This window comes from Hesperophylax consimilis, chromosome 8 (genome assembly GCF_061612785.1).
Source record: "Hesperophylax consimilis isolate HC1 chromosome 8, BYU_Hcon_1.0, whole genome shotgun sequence".
Classification (NCBI taxonomy): domain Eukaryota; kingdom Metazoa; phylum Arthropoda; class Insecta; order Trichoptera; family Limnephilidae; genus Hesperophylax; species Hesperophylax consimilis.
The window spans coordinates 23,775,439-23,792,181 of NC_142843.1; the positions used below are offsets into that span (position 1 = coordinate 23,775,439).

Below are 16,743 nucleotides of genomic sequence, written 5' to 3' on the forward strand. Positions count from 1 at the left end.
TTCTACATGTTCCTAGAGATGCGAACGTTTGATAAATGTGTACTCTGAGTATAAAAGGTATGTATTTATGAATATATCAAGTTATATTTTAATATTTTCAGCTCCCTCCACTTTGTGCACTTTTCGCTCTTTTGTTTTTACGTCGTTCCCCAGTCTTGCGGAAGTTTTATTTCGTGTTACAATTTCTTAATTATTTTACATTCGATTCTAAGTTTTATTTTTCGTTTAAAGAACAAAATAATGCGTTAAAACATTATGTTTTTTTTTTAATTAGTTCCACTCGGAAGGCCTTAATTTTTTTTCTCTCTGGGGATCTTTTTTATTGAAAGGACGGATAGGAAGTTCTAGGAAGGAAAAATGTATGAGTGGTAGGTTGGAATCTAGGGACAATGTGTCGAGGAATGAAGGACGTACGAATCCATCCCCCCACCTTACCATATGGCGATGGGTCGAGAGAATCCGGCTGGAGAGTTCAAAAGGTCTCCCTCAACCAGCCTCTCCCTATCCGGCCTGCCACACAATACGTGGGCAAACGCAACCGCCGCTAAGACTTAGACAAACCTCAACGCTTGAACCTGGGCACTCCTGCTAAGTCAAAAAACCACTTGGTGTGACCTATGGCAGGGATTTTGGCTATCCAATAAATGGTTCTCGGGGCGACCGTACCCATATTCGCCCACAAAATTAACATCAAATACCTACAGAGTAGTATAATATGTTTTTTATCTTAGTTAAAATAATAATAAAATAAAAACATGCGAACAAGCTTTTAATATATTTATTATTTTCTACGGCTTTAATAGCTGTTACGGCAGAAATCGAAATGCGCGTTTGAATAATATGTAATTTGGCGCATTTAGTCACAATAATACTCCTTGGGAGTTGGTTGAGTAGATATACCCGTGAACTAGCGCCCCCGCCGGGATATTGAGATGTCTCCTCCCACCTCATACCCTTCCAACCCCAGAACATCCCCAGTTAATCGGTACATCCATCTACGTCACGTATCTTCTTCTCATTTTTTAAGCCCTCTTTCTTCCACATTTTCGTAATTTTTTCAACTCAATCTTTCTTAACTACGTTTCTTTTAAATTCACCAAGCTTCTTCTGTAAGTAGGTACCTGACACAACCCTATTTATTGTTTTTTTTTTTAATTCGTAGATCTCCATTTATTTTTTAACTTAAACCCTTGCACATAGAAAGAAAGGGCCTTAAATTAAAAGAAATCAATAAAAGAACTAATGACCCTAGTAAAACATCAATTAATAAAGTAAGGAAAATTATTTATTCCCCGCTTCTAAGTATGTCCACAAAACCTAAACAATATAACACATTTAAATAAATTAATAACTGCTACATCATTATTAAACAATTAAGATTTACACAGAATATGAAATCTATTGTCACAATTATTTTTATCAGTAAATTAGTTTAACCGGTAATAAATCATTTTAAATTGGGAGGGGGTAAAATAGAATCATATTAATAAGTCGTCTAAACGTGGCTAAACCACAGTTTGAAAATGGCCTTGAAAGCCGAAACAGCTGTAACAATAACAAAAACCAAAAAATACTTGCAGAACTTAATAATTATATAATTAAATTTGACACAACCCTGTTATTTTACATCAAAAACATTTAGATATTCCCTTTTATTTTGCTTGAAAGATAATCTGATGAATTAGAGGAGTTTAATAATTATTGAAGCGCGTAATGATTATCAACAGAACACAGACCGTTGTTAAATAATTAAACTTTGTATACAATATTCCCGCTTTACATTTTCTTTGTTGAGTAAATTCTAATTGTACTTCTTTATCTCACTTTGCCTCATTTCCTGGAGCCACTTTGCGCGGGCGCTCCTTAAAATATAATAAGGATATAAGTTAAGTTTTAATAATTCATCTGCCTATGATACCGGCCGCCCGCCTTTACCGCAGTAAGCTGAGTGACAAACTCCCGTCATCACAAAGCCTCCCTCGAAGGTATTAAATTACGTTGGCCAGGAATCCCATCCACGTTAACTGTTAGCCGTGTCCGCTAACACAAGGACAGCGAGATTTAATTCTTCTAAAAGTTCCCTCAATCGCGCCCTTAAAATATTGCTCTAATCGAGACAAAGGGATGACGGGTATTAATACCTTCACGTCACAGATTTTCTGGAATAGGGGATGGCCGTGTCACGTTTCTTATTTGGTAGGGGAAGGGTTGCCAATATCAAATATTAACATATATCTTCGTCAATATTTGGGTTACATTTTTCCGTCGCACGTAAAATGTTACAGTAATATTTTTAACGAAAACTGAAAACCTCAACCGAGGTAATAGGAACAACGAGATATAATTTAGATTTAACTGTTTCGAGGTATTCTATCCATAAATAGAATGTCATAGAAGACGCAATATGTATTTAGGGTTTTGCAGTTCGCAGCACTATTAGGTAAAACTCTCCCCGTCCCGGCTCCATGTTGCTAACGGCACACAACCTTGACACTTTTTTTCTTATTTTCTTCAGGTGTACAAAAGACCCGTTGTTAAAAGTAAAGCAGCGTGTATACGCCACCTTGCTGAAAACATCGCCGAAAATATACCTTTGTAACTTTACAGCAGAAAACAGAACAGCAACTTGAATAGTAAGAACAGGCCTTTGAGAGCAACTGACCAACTTTGCTGGAACATGCTCGGGTACTCGACAACTAGCTCCGTAACAAATAACACTTTATTCTTCTTACTTTTCCGCTGCAGATTCAATGGTAAAATAAACAAAATACGCTACGTGAGATGCATTTTAATTTGGCCGTCCTTCATACCGAACCGCAGACAAAAGCAATTGTTATGATTTTATTCAAGAGCGGTATTGGTAGGGAAGAAGTCTCATCCTTTACGAAAAATAACTTCTAGCTCTTCGTTTTAATTATGAGGAAAATGTGTTTCTGTAACCCGCTTTGTCTTTTTAATTTTATAAATACCTTTACATCAAAATAATGCTTTTCTTCGGTGAGGTACTGTTCCACCAACACTCCCCCTCTCAGGTTCTCATCTCTTCCTCCGCCATTTTGGCGTGTCACATCCTGAAAGGATTTGTGGCTAATTAATAATGCAGATGAGAAAAAGACAGCTGACACGGAAGATTTAACAGCGATTTCAAATGACACGACTCATTTATGTGTTTAATTAATACAGGGGATTATCATTCTACCTACGAGTATAAAATGTTCAGGGTGAAAGGGTTCAGGTACAAAACAAGTTTGCTTTAGCGTTCTATGTTATATTGTTCCTTTTGGGGTTTTCGAAGTGGACATCCAATAAATTATGTTGCTCTTAGATAGTATTATAATTTACTTATGCAATTCATAACATCAATGTTAAGGTTTGAGTATGAAGTTATTAACGCGTCAGCGGAATTTTCGGCTCTTTTGCTTCATGAACACCTCACTATAAAAGTCTGTAAATTAAGGTGTTAAATTGCTTACATCTAAGTCAAATGTAGGTCATTCACTATCCGAACATTAAAGAGGATACACGTGAATAATTAGCGCTAGAAAACAACCCCTTTAAATGGACACCGCTGTTGACGAAGCCGCCCAAGTGGTGGCACTACTGCAATCAGTGATGCGACAGTTTGATATTTCCCGGCAACTAAACATAAGCCATTTTGCCATTCGACAGGTTTTCCAACAGTTTGAAGAGACTGGTGGCTTCATCCGGAGGCATGGATGAAAGAAACGATCGCTTTGTTGTGTCATAACGCCGAGTATAGTTGGTTTTCAGCTATTATTCGCTATTAGTTATTTATCAATCACAAATTCTTTAATTAGTATACAATGTAAGTAAGATCAGTAAATATTGAACCTCGTACTATTTAATCTTCAATAGGATGATCGGATAAATCATCAAAATGATAATTCATTACATCTTTATAAAGTTATATAAAATCATGGAAAGTGATTGAACAAAAAAATTATTAACTGGGTTACGTGGGTTAGGTTAGGTCAAATTTAAATTATTTTTTTTCATCGTTTTTAATGCAACACACCTTTAAACACTTTTTAAAGGTGTGTTGAATTATCACTGTGTTGAGTTATCATGGAACCCTTCAATAGATATAGCTAAATCGAATCCGTTTATCGTATAAATAATGCGTCATGATTTTTGCACGGGGCACGCTCCACAATTTAGCTCTCAAAGCCCCGCAAAGAGCTGCCCTCTGAAGCGAATTACACAACTCATATTAAATTTAAGCATTTCCCGTTGAAAATTCTCTGGAATCGTGATTCACGCGCTCCGCCGCCCGCCCGCACGTCCTGGAACATTTTCGAATCGGACGAGAAACGTTTTTGATACAAATAAATGCCGCCAGAAAGTGGTGCCGCCGATGAGGAATACTAATGACATTGTTGCCAATTTTCCGCATATACAATCATAATAATTATTTATTAAATGTCCGTTGCTACACATTGGTTTTATCACAAGTGAATTTGCTGCTCGATTGGAAGCGCATGGCAACACCGGACGTACCTACCAACCTAAGTGTTAATAGTTTTACTGCAGATTTGTCAGCATACATATGATTATGTCATTAATGTTTATAAGTCGGATTCGGTTGCAAGGATTCTTACCCGAGAGCAATTTGATGAAAGTAAACATCTCTTAAGCCGAGCTTAAAAACCAACTGAAATACCAACCCTCAGTTAGATTACGTTCGAAGTGTAGAGCAGCAAGCAATCGACGACTATGGTTCTTAAAAAAAATTGCCTTAATTTTTTTTTTTATTCAATCCTTATATTTTAAGACATTATTTGATAATGTGGGCCTCACTGGGTGCTTTACTCGTGCTGAAGCCTGCTTTTTACAGTTTTAAAAATGGTGAGTAAAAGGATGATATGAAATGAAATAATAAACTGAAAAGAAAATTTATTTATTTAAAGATAGATACAAAATTATGCACAAATTATTAATTAGGAAAGTTTCCCGTTCCAGGACAGACGAATTGACAGGTGTAGTTCATATTATTCCTTAAGAAATTTGCATAATTACATAACTAAAAATTTCATTTTTCTCTGCAACTAAGTTGTGTAATGAATAAATATATATATGAAAATTATACATTTTTTACAGTAGTAGTGGCTTTGTAGAGATTAACATGGTAATATATATTGCATTCGGATTTACAGTGTAAGAGATAAGTTAGGTATTTAGTAGTAATGAAAAGTAGAAATGGATTTTTTTTTGTTTGTAGTTGTGACAATGTAGAAAAAGTAACCTGTTAGCATGTATTTTATTCGGAATTTACCGAATTAAACTGGTAACATATAATATACAAGGATTTACAGTGTATGAGATAAGTAAGGTAGGTGAGTAGTATTGAACAATGTAAACCAGGTACCTGATAACATGTTGTAGGAATTACATTAAGATTTACAACATAAAGAGATGAAGTTATGTTAGGTTATGTGTTTACAAATAGTGAACTTATAATACATAGTACACCTATAGGAGAATCTAAATTAAAATTAGATAAAATTAATATATTAATTAATATTAGATATAATGTGTAATAATATATATGTTTTTTTAAGCGTTGTATTTATTTATTTATTGGACAATTTGTATAGCGCCGCTTTTGTGAGATATCACCTCAGGGGTGTATCTACAATGTGTAATAATTAATGTGCAAACATGATTATTTTCACTGACTTAAGACATATTTTCAATACATATTATATTATACGACAATTAAATAAAATAGATTATTGTTCCTAAATTTAAATTTATAAAAATATTTAGATTTTTTTTTAATTAATCATTCTGTGCGCAAAAGGCACAAGAATAACGATTTTATATCCGTCAGTATCTCCAAGGGATAATTTTCAATCTACCTGAAATTTTGCAACAATACTTAATGAACTCGTGAAGTTCCGAAATGTTGATAACATTATTTGTGAAGCGTGTAGTGGTACACCTTGGCTGAGTAGGCATTCAGCGCGTTCCGCCAGCCTATGCATACGAATTTGCTTTTAGCATTTTTAAATGCGAACACGAGTCGGAGCCAGCAATGGCAGCATCCTCGCAGGGATAATGACTGTCTTAGCGTTTCCCCACAGTGCAAGTAGTTGTGCTCTCGCTGTACTGTGTTCAACTGTGTTGTATTGTCAGAGCCCGATCTGCCATACATTAAAATGTGAACACGAGTCGGAGCCAGCAATGGCAGCATCCTCGCAGGGATAATGACTGTCTTAGCGTTTCCCCGCAGTGCAAGTAGTTGTGCTCTCGCTGTACTGTGTTCAACTGTGTTGTATTGTCAGAGCCCGATCTGCCATACATTAAAATGTGAACACGAGTCGGAGCCAGCAATGGCAGCATCCTCGCAGGGATAATGACTGTCTTAGCGTTTCCCCGCAGTGCAAGTAGTTGTGCTCTCGCTGTACTGTGTTGTATTGTCAGAGCCCGATCTGCCATACATTAAAATGTGAACACGAGTCGGAGCCAGCAATGGCAGCATCCTCGCAGGGATAATGACTGTCTTAGCGTTTCCCCGCAGTGCAAGTAGTTGTGCTCTCGCTGTACTGTGTTGTATTGTCAGAGCCCGATCTGCCATACATTCAAAAGTGAGCAAAAAAACCTGGCGCCACTTTTGAAAGGGCGCCGTAAGAAAATAAAGGTCGTATTTAAATGTACTTAAAATATTCCTTTCTATAAGTCCATAAGTCTTTCAAAAATTACCCGTAATTTGGAATAAATATTATGCGTTAGCAACACGTTAAAACACCTTTTACACCTTTCAACTGTCTCTCGGACATGTGCATTTTTCCGTTTAAGGAGGTCTAGCACGGACGATCTGTAAATCCCTATGTCAATACGATATCGACGAAATTCGTCATCTATGGTCAGTTAGCGATATTTGCGAGCACGGTCAGAATACGATTACGACAGTCGGTTGACAAAAGCTTCAGCTTTTAGCGCGGCCTCATCGGATAAGCTGTCAATATGCACTAGTTTTTGGATAATGGCGTTCGTTATGCAAAATAACTGACTTATTAATGGGTGGAGGTAAACTACCCAGGCTCTCAAACCTGAAAGAAATCGTATACGATATCCATCGACTTAACTAATTTATCTAAGACGTGGTCAATTGATTCCGTTCCAGCATCGAGAAACAAATGTTTTTTGTTATGAGAAATGATTTCATTAACTAATTAACTCCCTTTATGGTGTCAAAATAGTAATGTATATTTCAATTCTATATTGTAAATTTATTAGTATTTCTAACTTTTACGTGGCCGTCTGACGTTTAGGAATGTCAATTCATAGACAGATGTGCCAGTGTTACTAGCGTATGTCAATTCGCATTATCAATATCGGTCTGGATATCAACAGCGCGACCGTGCTTGGGAAACTGGTATAAAATCATTGGTAGTTACGTGTAGCAAAGTTACAATTACAAAGTAGTATAAAATTAACCATTTCAATTTAATTTTTTTACTATTATTACAATTATATCTGCTTATGATTTTTTTATGAGTGACCCAGCCCGCATCTTTCCTAACCTATACGCACAATAGTGAATATTTTACCTTTTATATATTACACAAATATATTTAATATATTTCTTTTACCCTTTAATTTTCAATTTGCCGTGCGAGTAAGTTTATTTAGTTTTTTGCCCTTAGCGACGTTATTTCGTGTCAATATTAAGGTTTTTAAAAATCTATTAAGTGCCAAAACACAATTACTTTTATTTTAGGAGGATAGAATTTTTAATTAGAATATATTTTTTAAAAGCTGCGGAGGAGTGCCATAGGTGCACAGATCGCCATATTTCGTCCATGTACGAGTATAATATACTGTACCGCGCTGTACTGTATATAGTAGCTGCTCCCAGCTGTAGCTGTAGCTGCCGATACCGCAGCCGGGTAGAGGTTCCACGGTAAATGTGGAGGAGTGCCATACTCGTAGGTGCACAGATCGTCAGATTTCATGAATCCGTCACTAAGCACTGTGCTGTACCTCCCTGAAATGTATATAGTAGCTGCTCCCAGCTGTAGCTGTAGTTGCCGATACCGCAGCCGGGTGGAGGTTCCACGTTAAATGTAGAGGAGTGCCATAGGTGCACAGATCGCCAGATTTCATGAATCTGGCACTATGCACTGTGCTGTACCTCCCTGTACTGTATATAGTAGCTGCTTCCACAGAGGCGGATTTGCCCTTAGGCCTATGTAGGCCCGGGCCTAGGGCGGCCAGATGTTAGGGGCGGCCAATCGTGACAAAAAAGTCACAGATGATAACAAGAAATTACTTCCTAAGTACCTAAATATTGTACGTACGAAATAGCGATATGCAAGAGCGTGTTCACACACAGCACACAGCGCGCCCCCACGCCCCGCAGCCGCCCTCGCCACACCAATCATGCTACGTCGCTCGCCCGCTCGCGTATTTCCAATCCCTACCGTGATTCAGTTGCGCTAGTGACTGAACCGCGTTAGGTATTGTTATGCATAATAGCTAAAAGTTGTCAATAAAGTAAATTCATTATGTAGTCTATAGTCTATATCAGGGGTTTCCAAACAACGGACCGCCAATGTCATCAATCCGGCCTGTGACAATCGACAATTATACAGTAATTGAACTAGCGAATTTAGCAAGCGTATTTGTTTACATTAATTCCACACAGGAGGCTTTGAGGAAAATATTTTCCCTCACGACCTATGTCATCTTAGGTGATGCTGTGTGGAGGGTCTTTTTAAGGAAGGGAAGGATAGGAAGTTCTGAAAAGGAAAATGTATGAGGGGTGGGTAGGAATCTGGGGATTAGTGTGTCCAGTTAATACGTATGAATACATCCCTCCAACTGCGGTGCAAGGCGATGGGTCAAGATAGTCCGGCTGGAAAGGTCAAAAGGCCTCCCTCACTCAGTCTCTCTCGATCCGGCCCGCCACGCAGCAGGTGGGCAGACGTATCCGCCGCCAAGACCTGGACAAATCTCACCCCATGAACCATGAATGATAATGGCAGGAAAATTAAAACGTTTTTGACCCTAGGAACTTACTGAAAAGTTTGGACACTCCTGGTCAATGTGATGCGTACTGAGAAAGGGGCGGCTACATAGTCTGGGGGCTAGGGCGGCCAAGACTGCAAATCCGCCTCTGTGCTTCCAGCTGTAGCTGTAGCTGCCGATAACGCAGCCGGGTGGAGGTTCCACGGTAAATGTAGAGGAGTGCCATAGGTGCACAGATCGCCATATTTCGTGCATGTACGAGTATACTATACTGTACCGCGCTGTACTGTATATAGTAGCTGCTCCCAGCTGTAGCTGTAGCTGCCGATACCGCAGCCGGGTGGAGGTTCCACAGCAAATGTGCGAATGAGGTGAACAAGCCATTACATATTTTCCCTGGCAGTATAATTTGTAATTCTTTTCGTATCTCACGGAATGGCGACTGGAAATAATACTGAGCAGTGAACGGATTTATGTAAAGCAACCAGTCAGCGCGGGCTCCCTTCTTCTGGAACCAAAAGATAATGTAAAAAAGATCTCAGGTATTCTTTCAACTCAGGCTCAGTATCTTAATCGAAAAATTATCATACTGGTAAGTCACCAGACATTTTGCCAAAAGCCCCTCTATCCGACCTCCCAACACATACATACACAACTTTCTACTTTTTTCACTGGCCTTTGAAAGCACATTCTTTAAATGGAAATAAAAAGTTTTATTTAAATTACCGGTAATAAAAATAAAAGTGCCTATTAAAGCTTGATTTTGTTTCTAAAAGGCTTAAGGTGTTCTATTGCTCGAATTCGTTAACGAACACGCCATACTTCCAAATACAAAGGAAAAACATTAGAGAAATTGAGAAAAATACGGTTGTTCTCAAAGCATTCGAAAAGAAGCTGAATTTTTAAGCGTAGACAAGGATTCCGTTTTATTTATTTTTTTGTTGAAAGTTTCCCGTCCCCTACATTATAGGTACCTCCGTCGTCTCACCCACACTAGTGCACTAGCACGGTGGGCTGTAGTACTTTGGTGCGGGAGCGACAGAGATAGTATTAACGTATCACTGCAGAAACAGTATGTAGTATGTGCTCGTTTGTTCGTTGCTGTACTCGTTCTGTACCCGAGGCGAGCACAGTCCCGGTATGAATTGAAAAGCTTCAGGAAAGCTTTCTTACGTTGTCGTAAGGGCCGTTCTTTTATGAACTTAGGCTCTTAAAGCATTTCAATTTAGGCGCAGTACTTTTCGCGCGGAGCTTTCATTTGTTGGGCTTTTAGTATAGGCATTGACAAATTGGAGGCGGTATACGCGCCTTCTTCTCGCTCCAAGATACGCTTTGATACACAGCTCCGGTACTCGTAGTTTTAACTCAAAGGTTCGTAGAAATGAATTCGCATGTTACGAAAGACACATCAAAGTACCTTCGCGGAATATAACTGTGTCAGTGTACTGTGCATGTATCCTGTACACCGTACATTCTGTACAGAGGCAGTTTACATTGGGGCGTGGGAGGGAAGATGTAAAGGCTTGGGCCATCACATTTTCGCACTCATTTTTCTCTGTAGGGATGTTTGTTTCATATTTCTTGTACCTACTACCTACGAGTACTGTCTTTTATCTCTTCGGTTTATCCAAAAGAACTGTATTTTATTCAGCGATGTTATTTCAAGAACCGTCAAGTTTTTTAAAGGCGATATCACTCTGCGAGTCAAAATGGGACAGGAATAAAGTTTAATGCGGTATTTTAGCTTATCTCCAGTATTACGCCGTACATTATGAAAAGCGGCATAGGTAAGAGGTTTCTTGACTAATAGACTAGTTGGGCGACGGGTAAATCCCGCAAATCTCGCGGCGGCTGTCGCGTGTACCTCCTAGTACCTAGTACCTAGTACATTGAGTACATACTCCATACTACTACACGAGGGTAAAGCAGTCGGGCTCGGAGCTCCGCAGCCAGCAACCTCCACTTGCGGTATTGAACCAATTTATCAATGTGTCTTACACTTAATGAAACGTGTAGATGTTAAGAAACTTAAGCGACGCCAGCCTCCGCTCTAATCCAGGCGCTTTGGTGGACTCGTTACAAATGATTTAATTCAAATCAAATACAAGGGGACCTCCGGTGGAACGATAAATCCTTTCTCCCAAGTCTTCATTGGAATTAAATGGATTTTTTTACATCCATTTCGTTCTACGTAGAAAAAAAGATGTTTTCGCTGTGTGTAATACATTTTTATTTATTGTTTAGGAACATTTACAGACTATTAACATGAAAAAAAATTATTAGATAAGCGCTGCAAAAAAACGTATATGTCAACAGTCCACTTAAAAATGTTCACATCATGCACAGTTTAAGTGTCATTATACACTATGTATTAACAAAAAAATATAAACAGCAAAACGTGAGCAAAGGCAAAAAAAAGAGATATCAAAAACAAAATATACAGATAAAAATATTATCCAAAAAACAAAAGCAACAAAAATAAAACAGAAAACAAATAGAGTAAATAAAAAAAAAAACAAACAAACATTCACAATCTATTACTAATTTGCTTTTTAAAATAAGCGAGACTATTTGCATATATATCTATGTAGTTTACACTCAATAGAATTGTACAGACGACACATTTTTAGGATGACAACATTTATAGAATCGTTGACTTAAACCTGTATGTATTTGAACCTCTAAGCACTTAACCTAACCTAACCTTCATATTTCTTACTCTTCCAAAGGGAGACATTTGACTTTTATGTACTATTCATATAATTTATGCTACTACAACTACAAACATTTTTAACGGTTTTCAAAATGTATGGGTATTAACGTGCAATTTTGTTTTCAGGTTGAATGCAAGAAGGCGCAGCCGAAAGAGGTAATGCTGCCAGCCAATCTCGCCAAGACGAGAGCCGCGGGCCGCGGCGCTTACGGTGAGTCCCTAGCCGGCCCCTCCCTCCGCTACGCCCCCTACCCGCCGCCGGGGCACGGGGGCGCGCATGCCGCCTACCGCCGCGCGCTGGCCGCCCTGGCCGCGCTCCGCCCCCCGCCCGCGCGCGCCCCGCTCCCGCACGCCGCGCACCCGCTCAGCCTAGCCGAGTTGCTGGGCGCGCACGGGCTAGACGCGCACGCCGCGCTATACGCCCCCCTGCAAGCCCCGCAGCTGCCCGCTCACCTCGCCGCGCATCTCACCCCACACCTCGCCCCGCACTTCTCGGCTCCGCTCCTATGACCCGCGCTCTACCTGCCTCCGCACCTGCATCAGCTCTAAACCAACCGATTCCCACTCAAATAATGACACGCTTTTCAGTATCTGAATGTCGATCTCCAGTTATATTCATATTTCCTTGTTTTAGTACCCTTACTTGTTTAAGTGTTCTCCCTGCAAACTGCAGCACGGAACAACTTTTAACAAATCGGAACTTCACGGTTACCAGTCACATACGTTTCGATACTATCAAATGAGTCAGGTCTAATAATAAGAAACTATAATAAGCTGATCAATTTGTTTTAATGTCGAGGCACGCGAAGCTTTGGAACCAAATTGAATAATGATTCTCCAAAACAATATTAAGGTCATACAATTTGAGGAAACTCCGGTTTCTTCCTTGTACACTCCACTCTTATCGGGGATATAATTTTCTTATTCATACAAATCTCTTTATTCCCTTATTATATTTTTCTGACGGTATGTCATTCCAGAAGAAATAATATCATTTATTTGTTATGAAAAAACGGTCGATCAAATGAGCTTTTGGGCGCAGCTGGCGGTGAAAACATTCGAATTCTAAATAACCGTAATCGATGTGTCCGCGAAACCTTTCCACATATTATCTTATGTACTAATAAATATTACTCAATATGTATATTCTATTATGCTAGGTGGACAATACCCAAACAAAATTACTATTAAAATGTTTTTAAGAACACAACAGAAGGAACATGCTATTTACTGTATTATTATGAGAAAACTTTAAATATAATATCAGATATGACGGGAAAAAATATTAGGATTTTGGTATAACTTTCAATATGATTAGAAAAAGAGCATAATCGATATTTTCTCACAAATAAAACATATCAGATGTGTGTAGCAAAACGATACCAAGTAACTTTCAAATTATTTATTGGTAGGAAGGTATTAACATTCAAAATTATCTCGAATGCTTCAGGAGTCATGCATTTGTAGTTTAATATTACAACATAATTAAGATAATAATATAAACTTCTTTAAAATGTTGAAAGTACATATTTAATCATTAAAATCATTATATTAAACCAAATCCTATACCTACCTTGTTCAGTTTGAAGAACATTTGTTGGTCTTCGAATATCATTTGTTTTCATTTAAAACTAATCTTTAAAGAATTTAAAAAGACTATTTGATTAACTGTGTTGCAAATCATTTACTTAAAAAAAGTGACGTGGTCATCCGATGTTTATGGATGAAATATATATGGAATAGCCTTAGGGACTTGGTGTATTCCGTTAACTTTTCGTTTACAGAAAACTTTGAATGAATGTCCGTTAGTTGGTAACAAAACGAAAAAAGTTGATGGATTATGCGAATTCGGTTGGGAATATTTCATTGATATTTTTGACCAAACTCCAGTAGAGAGAATTTGTTTTCAGATAGAATTTTAATTTAGTTTAGACAAAATCAACTACAGTGAGAGTAATATGGTTTCTAGAGCAGTTGCGTTAAACTAACTAATCACTTCTTCTAGCTACTGACCAATATTATATAATTTCTATAATGAATTACTGCCTAACTAAAATACTGCCTTATTTTCACTAGAACATCTAGTTTTAGGAGATCAACAACTTTTGGGTCATGGAAGGTATAGCGTTGTCAACATTGTTTATTCTTCTTGTATAGGTATAATTCAAATGTAACATATATCTTTATATTTAATGGGTGTCTTTGATACTTAGAAGGAGAACATAAATACTCCTATAATTTTAAACATTCTATGTTTGCCTTAGACAAACTCTAGTTTTTAGAAAAGATAAATATCATAAAATAGCTTTTTACTCTTCGCGGATTAAACGTAAGCAAGACGAGAGGAACATGAGAAAGTACAAAGTAGATACCTAAAGTTGAAAGTGAAGTCGTAGTTTCACTTATATACTACCTCACTCTCCCCTCCTCGTGTTTATGTATCCTGAAATTTGAATAATACTTATTCTCTAGTCTTCTAACACAATGTGAAGTGCGTATAACATCGGCGTACTGCGAACTACCGAAGGTAAAACAACCCGATAAATATTCTTTAAAGTCGTCATATACTTTTACGGCCACCCTTAAAAAAATCCTTGTAAAAGTCCAACGTGCCGCTGACAAAAAGCAAGACTAGAGCGTTTACGGGGACAATATTACTAACGGCATTAAAATAATGGCACATAAATAAAAGGAAATATGTGGTCTACCTCGGCGATTTCACGGTACGCCAGTTACAATATAACGGTGCAGACATTTTCACAAAACATTATAATGTTCGCGATTATTATTTTTATGTTTCGGTTGCCATTACGACTGCGACTTGGAGCTAAAGAGGGCTGAATATCACCTCATTGTTGTACCCTGAGTGAATGCGCATTATCTGCCCCTACTCGGCTAGTGAGCTACTGAGCTTTTCGGCTACTCGGCTAATCGGCTTCTCGGCTACCCGGCTCCTTCACGCTTTAAACATCTACAATTTATAGTCTTGTTAAGGTGTCTGTACCTCCAATTTAACACTACCTACTTATTAATATATATTATCAATTTCAATGGAAATGACATAGAATCATTAGTAAAATTATATTACGATGTATTTCAAAAATATATTATGCTTACCAAATTATAATTAAAATAAATAAATGTGTAATTGTTTGGATCATAAATCTTTGTGGTTATTATTTTGGTAGATAATCACTAGACAACTACTAATGAAGTTCTAGACATCGATCTTAATAGAATGTGTCTAGTCTTTTGCAGAAAACAATAGTTCAGTCAGGTATTTAAACTTAAGCCACAGCAGTTACTATTATCCTTTATTTCCATATATCCTTTTGTTCTCTATAGAGATAACAATGTTTTCCTTGTGAATGTGTGAGTGTGGTGTTCGCTTAGTATTTGCTTTTGATAGATTTGGACAGATTTATTAATTTTCTCACTGTAGTTTTAGATATTAAATTTATTGCGTTTTAAATAATTTCACTTTAATTAAATGTTTTCAAATGAAAATCCGGTCCGATAAAAGTAAATTAAAACTTTTTTGTTTTGTATTTCTAGATTTCATGTGGTCATTGGGAGCTCTTCCAGACGGTAAGTGAACCTTCTAATTATTCAAACACAATACACATACATTGCATGTCCGAATACTTAGTCAGTGATTCAGTGACTTCATTTGGTTTGCATTTAGCGAAACGAAGTAACAAAAGCAATAGCAAAAGCTTCCTGTGTGCTAAATGCAATTCCCAGGGCGCAATATTTCCCGGCCTCAACAAGTTGGACGGCCGGGTGCGGGCGGTGAGGGAGGTGTGGGTGGTGTGGGTGGTGTGGGTGGTGTCAGGGGGGTTAGTCCCACCGGGGACCAGATCACGCGACAGAAGTGACAACCTCCCGTAGGCAACTGCACCAGAGCTGCCTAAGTTCTCACGGCCCAAAAACTCGCACCTCCCAAATTAGGCAAATTCGCGCCTTTATGCATCCGTATATTACCATTACCGCCAGTTATCGCTTTAATTATACAAATACCTCGTCACCGCGCTAACTGATGGCGGCCACGCTTGCTATTAACTCACCATAATCTCCTGGAGTAATAATGGAACCGAGATTACGCTGCACCCGGCGCCGGCCTGCCCCTACTAAATCACGGCCTGAGCAACATGTGAACCTTCCTTTGTAATTATAATTACTATCATCCGCTAATGCATGATATCAAACTACCAAAGCATACCCGAAAATGTACAGCGATATTCATTACCGACTGATATTGAATAATATATTAGTTTCAAAGAATTATGCGACGGCCTCCGTGGTAAGACTTTCGACTAGCAATCCGAAGGTCGCAGATTGATCCCGGCGTGCGCAAGTAAAGTTTATTGGATGAATTTGTGTTATTTCATATTTATTAATTTTAAATAATATATAGTATACTTGCGGCTTGTTCCGGAGTGGAAGATACTCTCAGTATCTCATTGGTGTAAGACCACCATTCAGAATTGAAAGGTTGCTTGAAATGTCTTTTAGCCGTGTTTGGTGACCAAATCTGAAGACGCAGGTACTCCCCCACCTTATTTTTTTCCATCTTCTTCCCCTCCCCACTACCTTCAGCCTGACATCACAGCCCAACATACCCCAATTAGGGATACCAATGGCATCATATATCGTGCTATAGTCTCACTGGCTCCAGACGGCTGGGAGCATTTAGGACTCTTATGCAGTATTGACATTTTAAAAAATGCTTCTTATAGGTTTATCTGACTATTACAGTTGATATCATATCACGAATTCTTATTTTTTTTTATTTTAAGTTTAAAAAAATATACATATTTCACTTTCCTAACTAAAAAGTACATATTAAAAGTAAAAATCTAAACATGACAACTAACATAGTTCGGTACTAAAATTGGAATAATATTATTTTTAATTACACAAATAATTAAAATACACAATTTACTACTTAATAAAGTGTTGTATAGTGTTCCCAGGCAGAGATCGTATGCACGTCATTATGGAGCATTCCGAAAGAACGTACGTCGTAACTTTCT

General features: G+C 38.0%; 1 protein-coding gene across 8 annotated transcripts in view; it reads left to right on the plus strand.

The window, feature by feature from the left end:
* The window catches only part of Rbp6 (RNA-binding protein 6), a 648,561-nt gene that overhangs the window by 614,345 nt on the left and 17,473 nt on the right, over window positions 1-16,743 (plus strand). For all 8 annotated transcript variants that reach the window (XM_089635054.1, XM_089635053.1, XM_089635056.1 and 5 more), the window contains 2 exons: window positions 11,834-11,918; window positions 15,263-15,295. In XM_089635054.1, coding sequence (XP_089491180.1) covers window positions 11,834-11,918; window positions 15,263-15,295 — 118 coding nt within the window. The remainder of the gene's footprint in view (window positions 1-11,833; window positions 11,919-15,262; window positions 15,296-16,743) is intronic.